Source organism: Bombus affinis, chromosome 11, assembly GCF_024516045.1.
Source record: "Bombus affinis isolate iyBomAffi1 chromosome 11, iyBomAffi1.2, whole genome shotgun sequence".
In the NCBI taxonomy this organism is placed as follows: Eukaryota; Metazoa; Arthropoda; class Insecta; order Hymenoptera; family Apidae; genus Bombus; species Bombus affinis.
The window spans coordinates 6,521,181-6,542,617 of NC_066354.1; the positions used below are offsets into that span (position 1 = coordinate 6,521,181).

The 21,437-nt window shown below is 48.9% G+C and overlaps 1 protein-coding gene across 6 annotated transcripts in view; it reads right to left on the minus strand.

Annotated features, from left to right (window-relative positions):
- Window positions 1–21,437, minus strand: part of LOC126921973 (uncharacterized) — a 229,615-nt gene that overhangs the window by 9,320 nt on the left and 198,858 nt on the right. For all 6 annotated transcript variants that reach the window (XM_050734096.1, XM_050734091.1, XM_050734092.1 and 3 more), the window contains one exon: window positions 5,257–5,503. In XM_050734096.1, coding sequence (XP_050590053.1) covers window positions 5,257–5,503 — 247 coding nt within the window. The remainder of the gene's footprint in view (window positions 1–5,256; window positions 5,504–21,437) is intronic.

A 21,437-nucleotide genomic window follows, 5' to 3' on the forward strand; every position in this document is an offset into this window, starting at 1 on the left:
AATGAATTGAAGTCCCGCGGGCGGCGATATCAGCCACAAAAGAGGATCACTCTATTACTTTTGCTTCCTTTTCTGCCGTATACCGCGCACTCGAGGGCGTTTCTCCCTTGGTCCTTCTGTCTGTCTACTCGCATCTCGCCTAATCACGCGACTTGCCCTTCGCCTTCCAACTTTCTTTCGATTGCCTTTCTGACTACTCGATAACTCGATTATTGACCTTTTTTCACGAAGGCACGAAAAGTACGTCCGTTGAACGAGATAACAGACTACGTGGAAAGTAGTTCAAGTTCCTTTAAAATACTTCTACCTTCTTTGTTTCATATTCGAAATTCATCCTCGCAGTTGATCTTCATTAACACAGTTTGCAAAGTCATAGCAGAAGGTGCGAAGAATCGGCTCGTGATCTTTTGCGAGATCGCGATTACATTTAACCTGGGTGCGATCGAGATGCAGCCGGATGATAGACGGGCGGAGCAAACGCCTGAAGCTCTTTGCTCTGAATACAGATTCCAGGGGGGCGATATTATCGTCGCCGAAAGAGGATCACTCGATTACCGGCGTCTCGTTTAGAACGGCGGCTCCGGACGAAGGTAATTGTCGCCCTTAGCGAGTCATGGCCCCGGCGCACCATGTACCTCGAGGGTTCTTTCTAATAGCGGCGCATCGCGAATCGAGCGATTCCTCCTTGAATCACGTAAATTTCGCGGAACTCTCGCCGTTTCGAATTTACCTAAAGCTGCGAGAATCTTCTGTGGGAAGGAACATACGAAAAAAAAAAAAAAAAGAAGAAGAGGAAACTCGCGCGGAATCAACGAAAGCGAAAAGATAATCGATTTCAGCCGGCAGCTTTCAATTTCCCCTGTAAGGATAGCCTGTTATTATTTCCAAAGTGGAAACGATTTGGATGTTTCGCCGATCGGCTATGGTATCGGCGCGAACGGTAAACACTTTCGTGGAATAATAGCCATAAATTTGCTTTCCGCATGATTCGCGTAATATAAGGAATCTCTTATATGCCTTTACTTCGTATACAACAAAAGGGAATGAGGAAAAGAGGCAGAGGGAAGAAGAGGGGGAAAAGAGATGGAACGAAAGGGTTACGAAGAGATGAAACATTATAGATAAAGAGTGAAAGCGGAAAGCCTAGATCAAGCTACGAAGACGTAAAAGAAAACACGAGAAAGAGAAGGACGAACGTTGAGTGAGATTGAGATAGAGGCTTAAGCCATCGTATCCAACAGCAGGAAGCAATATGTCCGTACCGTAATAGCGTGGAGCACGGAGGTTAATGGGTTGTCCCTAACGCGCCTAACCTGCCCCACGTTCTCCGTGTGTCTGCTCATCGCGCGTCTGATCCACCTAGCCGTCACATTGTATCCTGATAACGCGTTCCCCTAATCGACTAATTTACTGCATCTCTTCCAATTACCGGATATACTCGAAGAATACGACGCTATCGACTAGCCTGCCGATTCTACGAACCGGACCACCTCCATTTCCTGACGTTCCGTCGCGTCGTCCCGATAAACGTAACGAATCTCATAAATTTTGAGACCACACGTCCATTAATTTTGACCGATCTAGCACTATTTCGATGGCCGAACGATCTGATCGTACACGATTTCGCGGACAAGTACGTCGAGTATTCGAACGATTCGAATATACGATGCTTCGATACGATTGAACTTGGTGTATCTCGATCGAACATTCGCGCAAGCGTATTCCTCGAAATGAAGATCGACCGTCGTTCTGACCAGGTAACGGCAGGACGTACACATGATAGCGATGTCGTGGTCACGGAACGTTACCGTAACCTGCTAATTGTTAGTTACGGTGACAATTGCATTAGCTTCCTAAGTTCAATCCCTCCTTTGCCCGTTGGCCATCGTTATATCGTCATTGCTACGATGCTAGCGCGGTTTCGTGGCCTAACGACGTGCCAGGATATGGATTAGAGCGGCGTAATTGAGCCAACAACAGGTGGGACAGAGAATCGAGGGCCAACAGCCTCAAGATTGGATATTTATTGGCTTATCTGACGCGGTCTAACGAAAAAAGGTCGTTCAGTTTCGAGGTGGGTGAACGATCGAAGGTTTCGAGGATGATTTAACTTAGCTCCAAGAGCGTGAGAGATTCTTTTATGGAAGAATCGTTCGAAACGAAACGTCCGAGTTTGCGAACATCGAAACACTGCGTTCGATAGCTTCCAACAGCCCTGGCCTCGTTGGTTAACGACGTGGCACGACATCGATCGCGACTAGCGATCCAGACAACAACAGGTGGATATTAAGTCGTTCGACTGACGGTTGCACAAATTATTTTGTTATTCGACACTTCGGTCTACGTTTGAATCGAAACTTGGAAATTCGAAAGCAAAAGAAATCTTGAAATTTCGACACCGGTTGGAGGTAGCGCAGAAACAAGCACAGTTTTCCAAGGTGAACTGTCCGAATTCGGGCGCCACAAGGGGAAACGGAAGATGTATTCGAACAATTAAATTACGTTCGAGGGAGAGATCATGGCGCGGACTCCATTTGCGAAATTAGAGAGGTTCGAGGTTGCGCAATCGGTCGGAGAGGCAACGGTGACGCGGCACAATGGTAACTCGTCAATCTTTTCCTTGATTTCTCTTCGGCTTTCCTTTGGCCTCTTTTTTCCTCTCTGCTTCCCGTCTGCCATTCTCTGTCCGTGACGTCTCACTCTTTTTCATTGTCCCTCTTGTTCTTTTTCTTTCTCCATCCTCCCCCTTCACGCGCGTCTTTATCTACGCGGAAAAGCCTTTCACCTCTTACCGGGCCTCCTCTAAAAAAGGGAAACCGGACGTACATTTTTCATTCCCTTTAGAAAAAGTTTGAACACAGAAGTGGTTATTCCGTGTCCACGTGTATTGTGTCGGGAGACGATAGGTCCGCGCGCGAAAATATCTTTTTCATTAGACATAGCCGGCGGTCTCTATTGTCGCGTGGATTACGTTCGCGTCGTTTCGAGTCTGCCACGAGAGTCTAGCATAGATTTTTCGCGTACCGCATCGATTTTCTTCTCTTTTTCCGTAAATTATCGAGCGATTCGCGCCATCGATCAAGATTCAGCGCGCGTTACGAGGGATGCGGGGGATGGGATAGGATTGTGGACCGGGTCAATAACCACTCCTCGTCAAATTTTTCAGTAAAGTAATTTTATTTTCTCAAACTCTCCTCCTTTTCTCAGTACTTCAATATATACAGAACTTTCTCTGTTTGTCGTATCTTCTCGCTGTTTTTCTATCTCTCCCTTTAATTCTACTTTCTCGAACCCGTTCCGGAAGTTATTTACAAGACACAGCTTACCGTACACCGGCTACGGTAATTGAATAATACGTAACGACAATAAATAATAATAATCTGCACGACGATAATAATTAATCGCGATAATCGTCTGCCGAACGTCTATACAAACGAGAAACACAAGCGTGTCCGATAACTGCGTTCACACGGGTGCACAGTTACTCACGGACTCTCCACCATCTGTTTAATATTTTATATTAATATACGATTTCTCTTTCTCTTTCTCGCTGTCGCGTAAGTCTCTGTCTCACTCTGTGTATATTATTTACAATTTGCCAGTTGCACGATCTAATCTATTTACAACCATGGAGTGCATCTAGACGCCGTGCTCACACAACCAAAGATGGATAGTAAGGCCTTCAGTTCTTATCCCATAAGCTTTCTTTTCTATCCTTCTCTCTCGGCCCCTTACAATTTATACCACCTCACCCCCTTTTTTTATTCGCTCTACAGCGTATTTTTAAACAAGATTGTGCAAGCACGGTCGCGTAACAAAATAAATACTGACTAGTCGGCGCTAGTGTCTTCGCCTCGTCACCGATGATAGCGAGCAAGAGGAACGAGAGCTTGGCCGACCAACGTGAACGAAACAAATAGGAAAAATCTACGTGAAACGGAATGGCCGGCGGCTCTCTTGCTCGTGGAATGCAAAATAACGGAAGAAAAAGAACGACTGTACTCTGGCGCGAAGACGCGAATGGAAACGAAAGAAAGAACGTCGAGGCGGTGGCTCGTCTAGGAGGAACACGCCTCGTGTCACTTGTATCTGTTCGCTGAACCCGGAAAGACACTAGACTACCTTAAGATGGAACGTACCTACGACGAGTTTATACGGAAAACGCGGGGGCCAATGATCGTGGCCAACGATATCACGGGATATGTAAATCGTCTCTCGTTCCCGTGATCGGGACGTTCGAGAATGCTTGGAACTAGTCGGGGACAGACATCCGAGACGGAGCAGTCTCTATAAGAAGATGTCGCTCGCGAAAGACATGTGTCACGTGGTCTGTACGTTCAAATAGATGTCCTCGGGCTTGCTCAGGAGGTTGTGTATCTGTTGCATCGTGCAAAGCGGGCACACTTCCTCCTCCGTGCCCTCGGCCACGATCCTTCTGGCTGTGCCCGGCGCTTTTCTAGACCCAGAGTCCACGATGTACGAGTAACCGTCGGAATCTACCGAGTTCGACCTGGGCGAGGACGAACCGAGCAATTTCGGCACCTTGACTGCGTTTATCGTGTCCGAGTGATTTCTCGAATCGTACCTCGTGGACTCCAGTTCCGTGTCTTTGAAATCGATGTACGAATATCCCTCGGAATCGACGGACGGTCTTCTGCCGTTCGAAGCGTCATCCCGAGATACGAGTCTTTGAACAGGTTGCGTCTGACCGGAGGAATTGACGGATGTCTGAGAACGATCCGAGGGTGTTTGGAGTCTGGGTCGGTGGGTCGGTGTGATGGGAAGACGAGAATCTATCGGTCGACTAGGTGATACGCAACTGTTGGCCAGATAATTCTCGTTGGTCAGGTTCGCTTCGATGTCGGAACAAGTTGAGATACAAGGAACACCGGGTGTCGGAGTGGGGGGCAGAGGCTGTTGGCTGGTGATCAGGGCGTTCTGACTGGCCAGTAGCATGTGACTGTTCCGAAGAACGTTACTGCCGTTTTGCAAGAGCGGACTGGTCGCGGTGATGCATCGAGAGGAAGGCGTGTGCGTGGCTATCGAAAGTGGAACACCCTGGGACTTGGCGAGCAGAGCTCGTGGCGTTCGATATCCGCCTAAGACCGCCCTCGAGGGCTTGTCCTGGACGCGAAGTATCGCCCTCGGGTCCCGGTAGTCGAGATAGTCGAGATGATGAGGCGCCGGGGCGCGCGCACGCTGCAACTGCTGCGGCTGTCGTTCCCTTAGGCTGTGTCGCTGATCGGGATTTCGTACCTCGATCGTGGGCGCCTGGCTAGGGTGATGGCTGGGCAGGTGATTCTGTCTGTGATGCAGCTGCGAGTGCGTCACCGCTTCCGGCAGGTCCTCGTACAGCACCGCGCCACCCGCACTGCCGGTTCCACCGTGTGACTGTCCGTCAGCCAGCACTCGGCTCCGACCACCGGCCGCGGCTGCGGCTGCGGCCGCTGCAGCTCCTGCTGCGCTCTTGCACGGTAACAGGTTCTGCACTTTCCGCTTGTGTCTGCAACAGAAACCCAGTGACCACCGTTAATGCTACGTGATTCGTATACCGATTTATTGCGAGGACTAGGTGCAATTCGATGACGTGGACATCTAGTGACACGCGAAATACAGCCGATAGCAACTCCAAGAGCAAATAGACATTACTTGCAAGTCTAATCGTTAATAGTATAAGTCGAGTCGAATAGTCGAGATAATTTGAAGGTAACTGGGCAGTGTCATTGATGGTCACGATCACTCGTAGATCACCGGCCAGATGGACGTGTCATAAATGTTCAGGATAACTCGAACGTTCCATCCTGTTCATGCAAGAGAAAAAGATTTATCAAACGCGAATAGAGGGTATCGAATAGACGAAAATCGGAAGCAAGTGAAATATCACGATTTCACTTCGCTTCTAGCAGATTGAAAATCGAGCGACATCGAGGACACCGGCGGCAGTCGACATACTTTGAAAAGCTATGTTGATATTCTACTCGGTTGGCTCTCATCGATTCGCTTTTGCGTTTGCTTCCTTCCCTTGGGTTACGTTTAACCATCGACGTACCAGATTAGTCGGATGTTTGTTGCGACTGTTTTCGGTCGCGAAGCGGTTCGCGTTATTGTACAATATATATTTCGAGGGTTTGTCTGATATTTCATTTTATTTGGGCTATATTCGCGGCATAGCTAAATTTTCCACAGATATGTCGCCGACGATGATAAAACGTCCTTGGAATTAGAGCGAAATCTCCTTTGCTGGTGAAATAAACCAGAAAGAGGCAAACAAATTTACCAGCGTCCGTAAAAAAAGCAAGATCCAGGAATTCCTCGTTAAGGATACCTCTATTACGGCCTGTGACCAGGTAGATCTTGGTTTCATCTACGTCTCTACGGAAAGTTCTTCGGTGGATGGTGGGACGTGGAAGAAGCTCGATTTGCGGTACGCCGTCAATCTCGCCTTCCATCCTTCGAGGCGCACCCGTATACGAGCAGAGGGTCGTCTCACGGATGGACCCTGGTACGTATACGCTGCCATGGGTACGCCGCATGGCAAAGTAGTTTACCCTTCAAGTTTTAATTATCTAATTAACTCTATCAGTTCGATAATATTTGCCCGTGTAATTAAACCACCAACTAAGGTTAACAACTTGTGGCGCACTTTCAATAGTAGGTCGTCGAGGTGAATGGCTCGACCGAACCGAGAACGTAGTATATCTGTATGTATTACGCGAAAATAGGTGGTAAAGGTATAATAAGCGATTTAATTACTGAACTACTCGATCTTTTTCCCTTGCGGCCAAAGGTTGATCGAACGAACAAATATAAGAGACGAAGGAAAGTCGTTCCTTGCTTTCTCTATTGTTCGTAAAGGCTGTAAAGGAGGTATCATTTCCCGAAAAACGACCATGATTTTGGTCTTAATTCAAGGGACAGGATAGTTACCTAGCCGGGTAGTATAATGAAGGTCGCAAAGACGTGGGGGCGGGGGGAGCAAACAAAATTAGTTCGAGAGGTGGTCGAGTCCTAAAAGATTATTCCAGCCCGGGCAAAGAGCCAGTTACGTCGTAAAACAGGAGGCAAAGGCGGTTTAAATGAGAAACCCAGAGAGCGAGCGAGAGAGACCTCCCTTCCGGTTCCGGAGAGAACTCGTGGCAAGCAGAGGTCGAGCCGCAACAGAGCAGACGTTCCTCGCGGACGTTCGTGGTTTGATGTGCTTCGTGTTTCACGGTCCACGGTCCGGGAGCTGAAACCATCGCGGCAGATTCACGCCGAGCCGGGTCTGGACAGAGAGACGAGCGTAAACTAGGTATTCCTCTGCTTCCTCTGCCGGCAAGATTTCAATTTGCCTAATGCCGTCGACTGTCAGCCATAGCGCGACCGCACTTAGCGATGCTCTTAACGCACGCAGACCGCCAACACGCTCCGTGAGCTCTCTCTCCTCGCTGCATAGCTGCACGCTTGTGGCACTTGCTTCGTTTCCCGATGAAAGCTGCGTACTAGATGCACGTGGAAACGATGGCACCCGGTGCACCCCGTGCAGTTTGGTTCTCAATCGTACGACCTCTTTCTAAACGGATTCGTCCACTTTCCTCGCCTCGCTCTTTACTTTCAAACGTGTGGTTAAATAACGTTCAATAGGCAGCGACTACTTTGTTTCGCGTGTGTAGAACTCGAAGTAAATCCTGGAAATCTCTATGCCGGTAGGATTACTCCAACGATTGTCAAGGATATCCCGTGCGTCTGTTGGAATATTACGGCATTTCAAAGACTCTGTCGTTCGACGAATCACAGAGAAGGCGAGTCGTAAAGCGCATATTGCATGAGAGACACTGGGCCCGTTGAATGCACCTGGAATAGGCTAGTTGTGTTCGTGATCCTGTACTCGTGCTAAACACGGTATCGCGAGCTTGCGGTCGTATAACGGACCATAAAGCGCTTTGTGGAGTGTCGACCCTTCGAGTATACGCGCACGCATTCGTCCAAGAGCTTTCCCTCCATCCCTCGGTGATCGTGTTGGACACGCGCAAGCTCGTGTTTGCGTTTCTCCCATTTTTTTTTTTACCTATGATGATTTGCGAAAATCCACGTACCTCGACGCTATTGTTCGTGATATCAGAGTTATTGGATTTTCGCTCTGGAAAATTCTAGGGAGCCCGTTAATTAGTAGCCCATATAAAACGCGCAAAGTTTGAATTTGCCCTTTGGGGATGTCGAAGAGCCGCGCAGGAATTCGTCCTGATGAATTTCAAACTGCAGTTCCCCGCCGTGAAATAGCTTCCACAGAAACAGATGAAACTTCCGGCGTTTCTAATCAATTCCGGTGGGCTATAGAGCGGTCAAAATCCAGCCCCTGGCTTTTGTCTTTTAGCTTCTCTCTTTATATTTCTCCATAAATAGTGTAACGAGTTTCCATTAAGCCTTGAAACTGTTCCATTTTATTTTACCATTTCTTTGCTGCTTTCTCTCGACGACGCTCCATCGGCTATCTTCAAATGGATTTCATTTGGTTCTACCGGAGAAGCTTCTTCGCGATTAGTTTCCTAGGCGCTAGCAGGAAGAAGAAAGCATCGAAGCTCGAGGAAAACGTAGACGGCGCACAAGCGTGAAACAAAGAGGGTTGAAATAAAGGGATTCCGCGTTGCGTAAGGAGGTCGTGCGACGTTGAAACGCGTTTCAATGGCGATCAGCTTCTTTCTCGCCTCGATCCTCGGTCTGTTTCTTCGGAAAGCTGCGCTTCAAGCTCCAACGAATTCTCTGTCGACCGAACAGTGAATAGGTCGTTTAAGCGGAGCTTTTAACTCGAGCTAATTAACTGCCTTTTCTATGTTTCTATCTGGTTCCGACGCGTGCAGCTGGATAACGCCTTTCGTTTCGTTCTGTCTGCTTTCAAGGCTCGCTCTTTCGCCATATTACGCGTCGCGCGTATCCAGGAACGCGTGGTTATTGCAGACTCGCTCGATAATTCTCTCGCTGACGTCTCCGATCCACGAATGGACAAAGAGGTCCTAGCCGTGTAAAGACTCGCTCCATTGCTGATCGAATCAACCAGATTCGGAAATTGAGGCTGATAGGAGCAATGCAAAGGACGAATTTTATTCGAGATGAGTCAACTTACGGTACTTTCGACGCTTGCAAAAATAACAGAATATTTAGAACCACGTTTTTACGTAGAAGGGTACTCATTCATCATTGCTATCCGTTCGAAGGTAAGCGTACATGGTAGCTGGTAACCGGAAGCACGAACCGGTTAAACCCGAGCTCGTGGAGCTCGGTGTAGCGACCCTCGCCGACAAGCGCATAGGATTTTGAAGTTTACTCGCCGCTGCAGTTTCTCGTAAGCTTCTCGAAACTACAAATTTTGCATATCAATGCGCATAGATACATCCAGCCCCAGCCTGTCGACTCGATAAACGACTTACCATACCCCGCCTCTCTCCACCGATATCCTTTTACCCTCCATAACCCGCAGGATTCCTCTTCCCAGTCGGTAATATCGTTGCTCCTCCGCTATTCGTGGATATACGGGGTACCGCCTACCCTTTCCGAGTTAGACTACCGTAGAACGTTTTGTACGAATGACACTACGTCCGTAGGAAATTCAATCAAACCAGACGACCTTTCGCTCCGAGAATTACTTAAAAATCAATGTCCGTACGATACACGTATCACCGTGCAAAAACTTAATTACACGTGCCAGATCCTTCCGTACGCAAACGATATATCAGACTTCAAAGTTTATGGTCCCTTCAGGAGAGACATAAATCCCGACGATTTATCTCTGGAGGCTCGACGTACGCGTACACCGTCGTGCAAAACCAAATCCGACCCCCATGTCCAAGTTGTACAAGCAGGGATATTGTTTTGCCGCTATCGCTACGGTCGTAGAACGGTACACACGCTTATCAGGAAGGGTTACCATGGTGGAGGCATTATTTCCGTCCGGTCAAGTGACCTCCCACGCGTTGGTTATCGTCCACGAACTGATCCGGGTCCTCGGCGTCTCCGACTGCCCTCCATGGGATCGTCCATGCATGGACGACCCTTTATGGCTACGGTATACGTCGTGCAACGACCCGGGCCGCCGTTTTCTCCGACGATCGTAGATAACACGGGGACAAAGGTGGCATCGAAGAGAATCGCGTTCTTTCGTTTCTCGAAAAATGCTCGAATTCACTGGAGGAATAGAAAATATGAAAGGAAGGCTGGCTCCGAAGCTGTTGCAAAAGTTCTCGAGGGGACGATGGGTTCGCGATGCCATTTAATATTTAACGGCGTAACGCGCCGACACGAAAATCTCTTGCCGCTGGTACTCGGGCGCCGACCAGGAGGGCCGAGCAGGGGGTGAGGAGTCGATGAAAGTCTAAAGGGGCAAGAAAGTAATCTCGAGGGCTGTATACAGAGGCGCGTAGGTGTGTACGCGCACGTGCCGCAACGTGCGGCGTCGCTTGATTGAAACACCGCGGATATTTAAATTGCGAAAGTTTACGAATAAATTTGTGTGCTAAGGTACTTCTCGTCGTGCTGCTTCTCCGCCCGAGTTTACCCTGCTTTTTTGGGATTTACCTAATGAGCTGCTGCCCGCCGCCGAACAAATACAACCGACTCACGCCTTCCGCACCACCGTCCGGTGGAAAGCCGTTGAAAAACGCGCGGATTGTCCTTCTATCGAGTCGCTTAACGCCTGCATGTTTCCTTCGCTTCTATAGCGACTTCAACCAAGTCCGATACGCGTCGCGCTTATTCGCAGCTCTAAATCTGACTCCAAATAAAAAGCGTGAACGTTAGAGAACCAGCTCGAGCGAACAATTCTTAGAGCGGACTTAGTACCTTCTCGATTTCACCATCGATTCGATCTTTAAAGGATCGCCCAATATTCAAGCAATAAACGTGGTGGTTTGCGACTAAGACAATGTGTTCAATAGGTAGGCGGTGGCAGGTGCGAGGGTCATTGAAGATGCGGAGAAGTTAGCAAACGGGAAGGCGAGCGAGAGTTTGCCGCCCAACAGGAAGAGACACTAAGGGAGCGGCGTAGCAAGGGGTTAGTAAGTGAAATGGAGCTTGATTAACCAGCCGTCTGACTATGAGGCTGTAGCTCGAGTGCGGGTCGAAACAGGACGGAGGATGGCGCTGTAATGATCTCAAAGGTACTTGGATTCGCGTGGAAGGTGTGCAGTCACGTCAAACGTCTCTGCAGTTGTAGAATGTCCCTCGAGTGGCCCCCACTTGGCATAACCAGGCACATTGTGCATTACCAGAAGATAGGCACGTAGATAAAGTGGAGGCCCCTTTGACGGAAGGCATTAACGTCGTTTCAAGCATCTTCGGACAGATAAGGTTGACCAAGTGAGCTGTTGCGACTGTTCTCCCATTGTTCTTTCGAATTCGAAACGATCGACCCTCCGACAGGTCTACGATACCTTTTAAAACTAAAAGAATCTACAGGCTGATCTTTGTTTAGATATTCGAGACAAGATTAACGCCGTTCTAACGAGAGAATCGAAATATCCATGATGTTCTATCGTCTACAGGGTGGGTTGAGGCGCGTGAAAGGGATGATCGACGAGCACGGTGCACGAGGTCACTGTTTGTCGTGGCTAAAAGCATCGGCAATATTATATGGATGTAGTATCGGATGTCCTGGCGTCTAGCATATACGTTTCCCGGTGTCCGATTACCGTTTACGTCCCGAAGGAGCATCATCCTCCGATTTCGAAGGATAACGCGGATCTCCTACCTCCGAACGGAGATTGCGGTCGGATGAACAGACCGTTTCCTTTTCGGCTTTCCTTTCCTCTCACCCATACTCTTCCTCTCTCGTTTATCTTTTCTCTTGATTTTGTACGGTCGATCGATGAGACACGTTTTACAAGAAAGACAGTCCAGTAACAAACAGAGAGATTTCAGTGGAATCGTGGCAATTTCAAGGGCGGTACGATCGAGGAGAAGTAAATCACGTTACAGAACGTTACTTGGATAAATCTTTTCTCGTTCGATGCTCGCTTTAATGCTATCCCTCGCGCGATCGCCTGTTTCTTCTGGGAATTCTGACAGCACTGTTGTCAGCTGCGGCATTGTTGTCGCGGCAATATTTGACGCGTGGATGGAAATTAATAAAAATCCAGATATCGTATATCAACGAGGCTACGTCGATTTTTATCAGCGGGTGACTTCGATGGATTTTCACGAGAGCGATTCAATCTTCGTGTCTGCGTGAATATGGGTCAAGGGCCGAGCGGTTGGTTGGAAGGGAATTCGCATTTCAGGAGCATCACGTTGACGTGTTGGCAGACTTTAATCGCATCTGCAGCGTACGTTCAGCGGCCTGTCACTCGTCATGCTCGAGCCTCGAATTCGATTTGCTCGTCCCGCACCACCTCGTCCCTCCTCTTCTCTCTCGGTCGCATCGGTTCTGTCCCTTCGACCAGAGAATATTTCTCTCCTCCTGCCATTCCGGTCTCCGCTGAATATTCAGAAGGCGTTCGTTCGATGGATGGCTTAGCGGCGCGATAAGAGGGAAAAAATCGGGAGAAAGAAGCCGAAAGAAAGAAGAGGAAGAGGGTATTCCGATAGGTGGAGAACTGGTATTATGGTTGGGAAGGCGAGGAAATTAGCTCTCGCCAGTTTTAATATCCGTTTTATTTTATTTCGCGCCAGGATGCTCGACCGGACCCGTTACGTTGCGTGGCTTTCTTCTCTCTTTCTCGGCTCGCAGGATGCCGATACCTCGTGAAGGTATCGTCGCGAGGGATCACGAACATAGAAGGGAGAAGCGAAGTCGAAAGGGTGCAGAATTCACCAACCAATTTCCTACGTAAGGATTATTTTCCGCCACGTAGAAATTTAATTTTCGTACGCCTTGAATCTATCAATTCTACGCTAAAGCTGGATCTGTCGACGTAACTCGAGACAGCGCTCACATTGTCGATGTAAGCGGCAGAGTGGCGTTGCTTTATCCAGCTTATAGTTTAATTAGAATTTTTAATAATGCGCTGTCATGCTTCGAATCCACTTTCACGTTCATAGAATATGCACGATTCGATCTTCGTGCAGGTACTCCCAACGACGAAATGAGAGTTCCACGAATCGGACGCCACTTTGCAGTCTCCTTCTACCCGCCACTGATGTAAATTCGTGAAATTAATTTAAGTAACAAACGTCGAGGCGAGTCGGTTGTTCCCTCTTAACGTCGTTCCACTCGCTTGTATTTCTTGAGATTACTAAATAGACCGTAACCAGAGGGTAAGTTGGACGCGCCGCAACAGAGGTAAATCACCTCTAAATGATCTTCCATCTCGTTTGTTCTCTCTGGCTTGGTACCCGACGACCGGCCTAAATGACGATCTCCTTTGAACGAGGTCAGGTACGCTGCCACGGCTTCTCATTATTGCTACGTGAGGGAATAATTAAGCGACGAAGAGATTAAGAGGCTCGTCAGTATTGCCGTCCGCGCGGTCTTTAATTCGTCCGGAGGATTTCTATCTTTATGCTTTCCTGCGCGAATCGTCACCCTCTCGAGACCAACCGGAATTGCTTTGTACTCGCGAGTACCTTGGAAAACCCTGTCGTTTCCGACGCTGTTGAAACAAGTTATTAACCCAAAAAGTGAAAACAATTTCATCCGAGAGTTATCAGCACAAGGAACTATATTAGATAGGAAAACTAGTTTGCAGCGTTGCCGTAACGATCGTGTTACTTCGACTCGTCGGTCCCTTTCATTTTTCCAAGAGACGAGAGAAATCGAGTAAGCGGCAGCAGCATCGCGATAGCTGGAAGACGAGGAACGCTGCATTAACGAGAACTTGCGAGTGTCTTCTCGAGAAGGTTCAACTCAGTCTGAATTCGATTTTCCGTCTTATCTCGCCTCGCTGCCACGAGTAGTTAGCATAATTCTGTTTATGAAACTCCACCAATTCTCTACCGTTTTTCCTACTTCTTCCCTTTTTCCGCTTTACTCGTCGCTTCCTCCTTCGCCCTGTTTTTTTCCCCTTCCCATTATCGTGCACTGCTCGCGTGAAAAATTTTCGCTCGACAGCGTACGAAAGACCTAGAAACGGTTTCGACGGCGTGCGCGATCGCGATCGAACCCAGTGTTTTCTACGCCGCAATCACCGTCGATGAGGTGCAACTACCGATGTAATCGAATTCCATTCGAAGCCGGCGCTCGGTATTAATTCAATCAGTAACTTGCCAAAGAACTACTCCCGTCAAATTTCCATTTGTCGCGCAGTTGTGGTCGCTGTAAACGCGTGCGCGCGACAAATGCCAATTTTCCGCGGACTCGTAGCCGGCAACTACCGTTAATCAACGTCCTATATATTACGAATCTAAATCGAATAAACTCGTTACTAGCTACTTGTGTAACGGGAAACATCCATGAACGCGTTCTCTATACCCTTGATGAATCATCAGGGGGCTCATTCGTTGCTTTTACATATTGTTACAAATTGATTTTCAATCGAAACAATCGGCAAAATACAGGACAATACAAATAAACGTTCAGACGTTTCCGATCCTTTTATGTACGTCGTCCACGGATTCCTTTACGAGAGAATATCAAGAAGACGATATAGTCGGCGTGCCATGGACAATAGGAGCCGACGATACGAACCATTCTTGCCTAATTGGCAGGGAACCGAGACCTTCTCGAGGTTTGCTCTGATAACCAAAGGAATTCGGGTCTGCCGGAAGACGGTGGTCCGGCTCGCCTCTGTCTCGACGTTTCCTCCAATGGCCTCGAATTCTGCACAGGGAGTAGAGTGCAGGATCGAAATTGCCGGCGATACGCCAATAATTCGCGAAATGCAATTGCGCAGCCTTCGTGGTGGCCGGACCACCCGATACAGTTTGGTATTGGACGCACGGTGCTTGTCCGCAGCACATAGAGTCTGCGGTGCAGGCAGATCAGGACGCTCTATGGGGCTCCATCTCGGGTGCAGCGTTCCCCTGAGTGCGGTTCGCATACTCGACATAACATAACTGGCGTAACGTCGCATTAGAGCGGCCGCGCGTCGCTGCATGCACCAACTAATCGACGCCGGTGCGACCGGCTTATATTAACGCGCGCTCAGATCCCGTCTCTGTATTAACACAGGGCTACACGCCATCCGAGCATGCACTCCGCGCCAGATATGCAAGCGGACGAATACCATCGACGCGCAGCTGCATCCCAACCGCGCTTCCTGGCCCGTCGACGATCGGCGCCTTCGCGGATATCCCAGGCCCCGTCTATGAATATGGATGTCCCTGTGGTACGACCTCGAATCTGATCGAAACGCGCGCTGCATCAATCCGAATTCCACGTTGCTCCACTTGCCGCTAGTGGTGTACGTACAATTTCGTTCGTAAGTAATAGCACACTTGCAGAAAGTGACGTTAACCGTAGAAACGATTAAACGAATATCGAAAGTCTCAAGAGCTATCTAGTTTGGAATTTATGCAAAGGCTGTAGAAACTTAAGTACATCCGATGATCGTTCGTATCTATCGTGGTTCATTGACATCTGACATCTCGTACCTTTCGTTCAGTGACGTTTCGCACGCGAGAACAGAGGTTTTTTGAAGCAGCAGTCGCGGTCACGAGACGACGTAAAATAATAATCTGAAGTATCTAGGCTACATATGTACGATTCCGTGTTCCGCCGCGTCATTCCCGTTGCTTTCTCGCAGGAAGAGCTCCTTTCCGCGACACTCGACGCTTTTTTCGTCGGCTGTTCCGCGTGGCGGTTGACGATTTTCTTTCCCCAATTACGAGCTGTGAAAGCCGGGGACAAAAAAAAGTCACCGGGTGAACGACCGTCCGCGCGAAAGCGTCGAGTGCGCGAATGAAAACGTAACGAGCCAGCTACACACATTCAACCGGTGAATGGAGTGTGTGGAAACGGCTCCGCCGCAAGAGTCACAGGTGCGCGGAATAAACAAGCGAAAGAGAGGACGGAGGTTACAATTTCGGCTGCAACGGGCAGCAACCGTCGAAAACGGGGCTCGCACCGTGGAAATCCGCGCGGCATTTATGCACGTACAGCCTCGCTGGCCCTTGCAAATGAGCCAGACCAGGCCTGCAGAGAGAGAAAGAGAGACAGAGAGAGAGAGGAACAAGGGATCGAAAAGCAGAGAGACGACCTCCTGCGCGAAGGGGTCGGAGCTGGTAGAGAAACGGCTGTCTAGCATTCAATGCCGATGTATGCGAGGAGACAATGACGATGACGTAATTATAGCTAGTTAGGGTAATATTCCAGGCTGCGAAGCTGCAATGGAATGGGATTAGAACGATGGTAGTCCGGCGTGTTTCCTTCGCCGCTCCAGCGATTCTCACTCCCCTTCGCTATTCGCGGACCCATTGTCCTCGTTGTTTACGTCGATTAATGCGTTAAAAGCGTATTCCATTGATGGCATTATTGTTGGCGTTTAAACGTTACTTTTTAAAGGAGTGCAAGATTATGGATTTTTAACTGTTGTAATTTGCAATCCTTGAAGCGTATTCGATCACAGATATGAGAAACCCTGACTGTTCTCTCGAATGCTGCGTTCACGAGCATATCACTGCTAGAATGGAATTATGTCTACTCGCTTAACCAATGGAGGAATCCGACCGTAGGCCAGGGCTACAGTTACAAAGGGAACGGAGGAAGTGCTCGATGCACCACAACTCGAACAGCTGCTATAAGGTGCATCGTTTCAGGAACAGAATCCGTTCACAACGCGGGCCACGGTTACCTCTCAACACTACCTTCCGTGAATTGGCTCTCCACCATCCAATCTAATCGAATTATCCGTGCATCGTTCAAAGCCTCTGTTTCTCGTCGACAAAGTGGAACGTAATAGACTTTCGATTCGGGCAATATGAAGATGGATCGCAGGCAAGAAGAGGGGAAGAAACGATGGAAGAGAGAGAGAGAGATAGAGAGGACCTCATCAGAGGCGATTACACCGCGAACAGCTCGCGTCTAGAAACTGACAAGCCATTCAGGGATCGTAACCTTCCACGGTACCCGGTTGAATCGACGTCACCCACACGTACAGACAGAAATCCGGCGGGTGTCTCCGACGTCTGGCACGACGCGCTCATCCTCGAGGGCGACACTTTCGCCGCGTTGAATGCTGCCTCTCCTGACGGCCTGTCATCACCAATTATAACCCATTCAGGGCTGGCACGGGTTAAATTACCCATGGACTACCGTTTCCCCCTCACGGGTATCCGCCGCTCTGCATATACAGAAACAACGAGCATGATTCACTGTTCCATGAACGAGGCATCGTCCAAGTCGAGGAAGGCCCGGCCGAAATTATCGAGTGATGTACGCGTTCCGTGCAGTTACGCGTATATGCACCGGACTTGGCCGTGTTTCGTACCTTCGTGTACGTCCGTCTAATGGCTCCTCACAATGGGCCCTTGATTACGCGCAATATCGGAGACGCGTACCAAAACAAACGCAAGTGAAAAACCGGAGGAAGCGTAGAGAAAACACGAACAGCGGCAGAGAGAACAAGCTTTAAAAGCGCGACTCAAAGTAGTGGAACGGCAACTAATTCCCGGGTAAACAGAAGAAAAAACGGTTGAATCGGTGGTGGGTGACGAGGATTTTTGTCTTCGCTTAATTACCAGCCGGTGTTCCATGGAACGACGAGCGAGGTTTCCCGGCAACTCGAATAGCGACGCCTCTCATTTAGCAGGATCTTTGTTAAGCGGTCCTGTTATGAGTAAATCGTCCATCCCTTTAAGTACGTCCTTCTCGATTTCCTCGCTTTCAATTAGCTCGATGTTCCATTTTAATTTACTCTGAATGCCCCCGGGTACCTTCGAGGAGAAAGATTTTCGAGACGTGACGCAGAATCAGCAAAACGCGTCACGACGATTTACACCGCGAACGCGTACGTTTCCCAGAAGATTTAATTCTTGCCAACCGGGTCCCTTTAACAACGAGTCTTGCGACGTTCGCCCCGTTTCTTACACCGGCTGCGTTCCCCGGTAATATCCGTAAGTGCATCCCGCGATTTTCTTGCACGTGCACTTCTTACCAATGTCTCTGGCTCGCAACAGAAGCCAGCTCCGTGTCCTTCTGCCTCTGCGATCGAGAGGGATGAAACGTGAGAGAGAAAAGCGGAAAGGACTGCACGTTTCCAAGACACCCGAGGCACAACGTTAACAAGCAACGACGCCATCGTCGGCCATCGACGACAGCGAAGACGAGTAGGTGCACGGCGAGTGCAGCGGCCAACTAGACCGAGTCGGTTCAGACACCGGCCACTCTACATAATTGCTGACTGTTGTATAGTGTGTGCGTGCTGCATCCCCTCTGCGACTTGGCATCAGCCCCTACAGCGTCCCTGAGGGCAAGCGTATTTTTTTCCTGACATGGGACATTCGTACGGTCGCAGCGACGCAACGTTTGGATTTAGGTGAAAAACACACACAAAAAGGGGGATGTTTCGCGACCCAGATAGCTAGAAACTAGCCAGCGCAAAACAATCTTTTAAGCAAAAGAGGCACATAGATTTCGTTGGGGGATTTTAATAAATTTGCTATAGTATCGTTTCGGGAAAGGTCCGTCTCGCTTTTTCGATATGGTTCGCGAGAGAATTCCGGCGAGAACGAGCGCGGTACGTCCCGATGGAGCGAGTAATCGGATTTCCCCGAAATAAACGCGCGCGCCACCGAAAACGGGAATGGAAAGGGATTCGGTAACCGCTTGTTTGCCATGCGAAATAACCGGGGCTTGTTTGTCAGGCATCGTGTACAAGCCGAAACTGTGACGACGCCGGCGGGGGTTGGGTGCAGTGGGTCGCAAGAACATCCGAGAGAAGGAAGAGAAGAGTTTCTCGCCTCGTCGGAGAAACGAACTGTACAGAGAGGGCAGGAGAAAGCGAAGTGCTCATGCAATGCAGATCGTTAAAGCGTACCGGCGCGCGTTGCGCCGGTGACCCGAATGTGGCTTACGGAGACAAAGCGAGGGCCAAAAAGGTGTAGGAAGATAGAGGAAAAGGGAAGAGGAAATAGAGGAAAGAGTAGCGAGTGGCCTCCGTCCGTTTCCTCGTTCTCGCGATTCCCTGTTTCTCGTTTACATCGTCTCTCGAATCTGTGCCGTGGCAAGTGGAACGTAAGTAATGCTACCCTCCCACCGCGCAACTGAGAAATATCGTTGAACCGGCCGTTCCCTGGACTGTCTTTTTCTGCCCCTTTTTCTCCATTCCGCCGGCTTCCAGCATCGCGTTCGTCGCCACTGGCTCGCGCGACAATTCGACCTCGGAACAACCCTCTGATGTTTATCGTTATTACCACGGGTGCAATTTCTGCCCGGCCAATCGAAGATTCGAATTAACGAGTATGCACGCCGTGAGGAAGCGGGTTTCGTTTCACCGAAAAGCTTTTTCCTGCCTCGCGAACGACCCTCTGAAATCCTATTTTCTTCTAACGATCCGATTTGGCGAAGAAAGCGAACATTAGCCATTGACTGGAAAGGTACGGTGATAGGATTACCGTCGTCTGATTCAAAGCCTCGTCGAAGATCATAACTCGAATCCCATTGGAATCGATTATCATCGATTTACAAAGAAGTCGTTGGAGGAAAGTAACATCGAAAGGCATCTAAAAAAAAGTTCCATGGGACTCGTATCAGGCAGTTCGATCCGATTTTAAGTGTCGGATCACCCCTTAATGGCTCTATATAGGGGTGTGTTTTTTCCCTCAGACGGCCGCCTTGTTGGCGCGAGGTTTCACCAGGATTTCGCAGCGAGCATTGAACGCAACGGCGCGTTTACGCGAAATGGAGGCGTTACGAGCAGAGTTCTGTCTAGACGTAGTTTCATTCCATAAGGGATAGTTACCACAGAAAAGGTGCGCAAAGGCGGCCGATAGTCGGCTGCTCGGGCGAAACACTGAAAAATATAGGTTAGATTAGGCGAAGAGGTATTGCCAGGAACCTCGTAGCATCGGGAGACTGCCGGTTAAATAAAGACTACGGGATCTCTTCTCCACCCCCTAATCCCCCTTCCCTCGTTCGCTCGGTTCGACGCGACGGAGGCATTTCTTTCAGATTTTAAAGCTTGCCACGCCGTTTCTCTTCCAAGGCTGGGATAAGGAAAATAAACGAGGGAAAGAGGGACTATTCCGTGGCCGCGGGTATCGATATCCTCGAGCGGTCGTCCCCGGAATGCGCTTCCGCGTGAGACGAGACCGATACAACGGTCGGGACTAGGGGTGGGATCGGTCAACGACATCAGAATAAAAATTATCGCGCGGCCTTGCGTCGGTTACGTAACGCGCTCGTTTCTTCTATTATTCGTACATTTATGTCGCGTGTACAACAACATTTTTATTATTGCGAAATTTCCACCATTTGCGATCCATCGAGATATTTATTGCCAGAGGAAATGGAAACGAACTCGTGGTGTCTAGATAGAAGCCACTTTTGGATTATAGCCGCACATGAGTAAATGGAAGATTTGAATCGGGAGAGACTCATATTTTTGTGCATTGGAATACCAACGTTGTTTCGGTTTGCTAAGTTCAAAGGTAAACGAACGAACAAAATATTATACCGTTGTTCGTAATCGTCAACCGGAGTTACATTTGAACTTCTTATAATAACATCGGTCGATAGAAATAGACGAACGTGTTCTCTAGGACAGTCATTATAACGAGTCATTATAGCGAGTCGTACAGTCGAATAGCGAGCATAGAGTTGAACAATAGCATTGAACGAGCGACGATTACGATCCTATCTCTGTACTTATAGTGATTTTAATATACACTGACTATTACAATTTTATCACTCGTCTCTTTATTAAATCAACCAACACGTTTAATATCCACCTCAGGATTAACGACAGAGATATGTTCCATTATTACCAGGAAAAGGATATTCGACTTCGCACGCGTTTCGTCCTTTGCTATCGGCCTCTGTTCAATTGTCGCTATAAATAATACCGACTACTACTGTCTTCGATCCACTGCAAGCTACAACACGGTCGAATAATTGCCTCCGCAATAACTCAGCCGATGCTGACCGACTGATATCGTGGCTCGGTTATATCACTTACAATTTGTCGCGGCGAGCGAATGGAATAGGTTCGATGGTTAAAAGCGAGAGAAAATCGGTTCTCGAATCGTCCGGTTCGCGTGGCCGTTTAAAACAACGGCATCGAATTATCGCGAATTGCCCGAACGACTACGACGATGCATCGGGTGAGGCAGGAAATAGCATAGCGGCGTAGGGAAAGAGCGACGACGACGACGACAGCGAGGACGGAACGGACGTTCATGGGACGAAGAAGGGAGAACCCGGAGATGGGAGTGAACACGGCTCTGATTAGCATACAAACTACGCGTGGTCGTGTTGGTTCTCCGCGTTTGCCTGGAACACGAACAAGCCGAGAGCGTTCCGTTCTCCCGTCCCTGCGCTTCTTACGCTCCTACACTCGTGCACCGGCTATCTAAGATCGTGATTAAAAAGACAC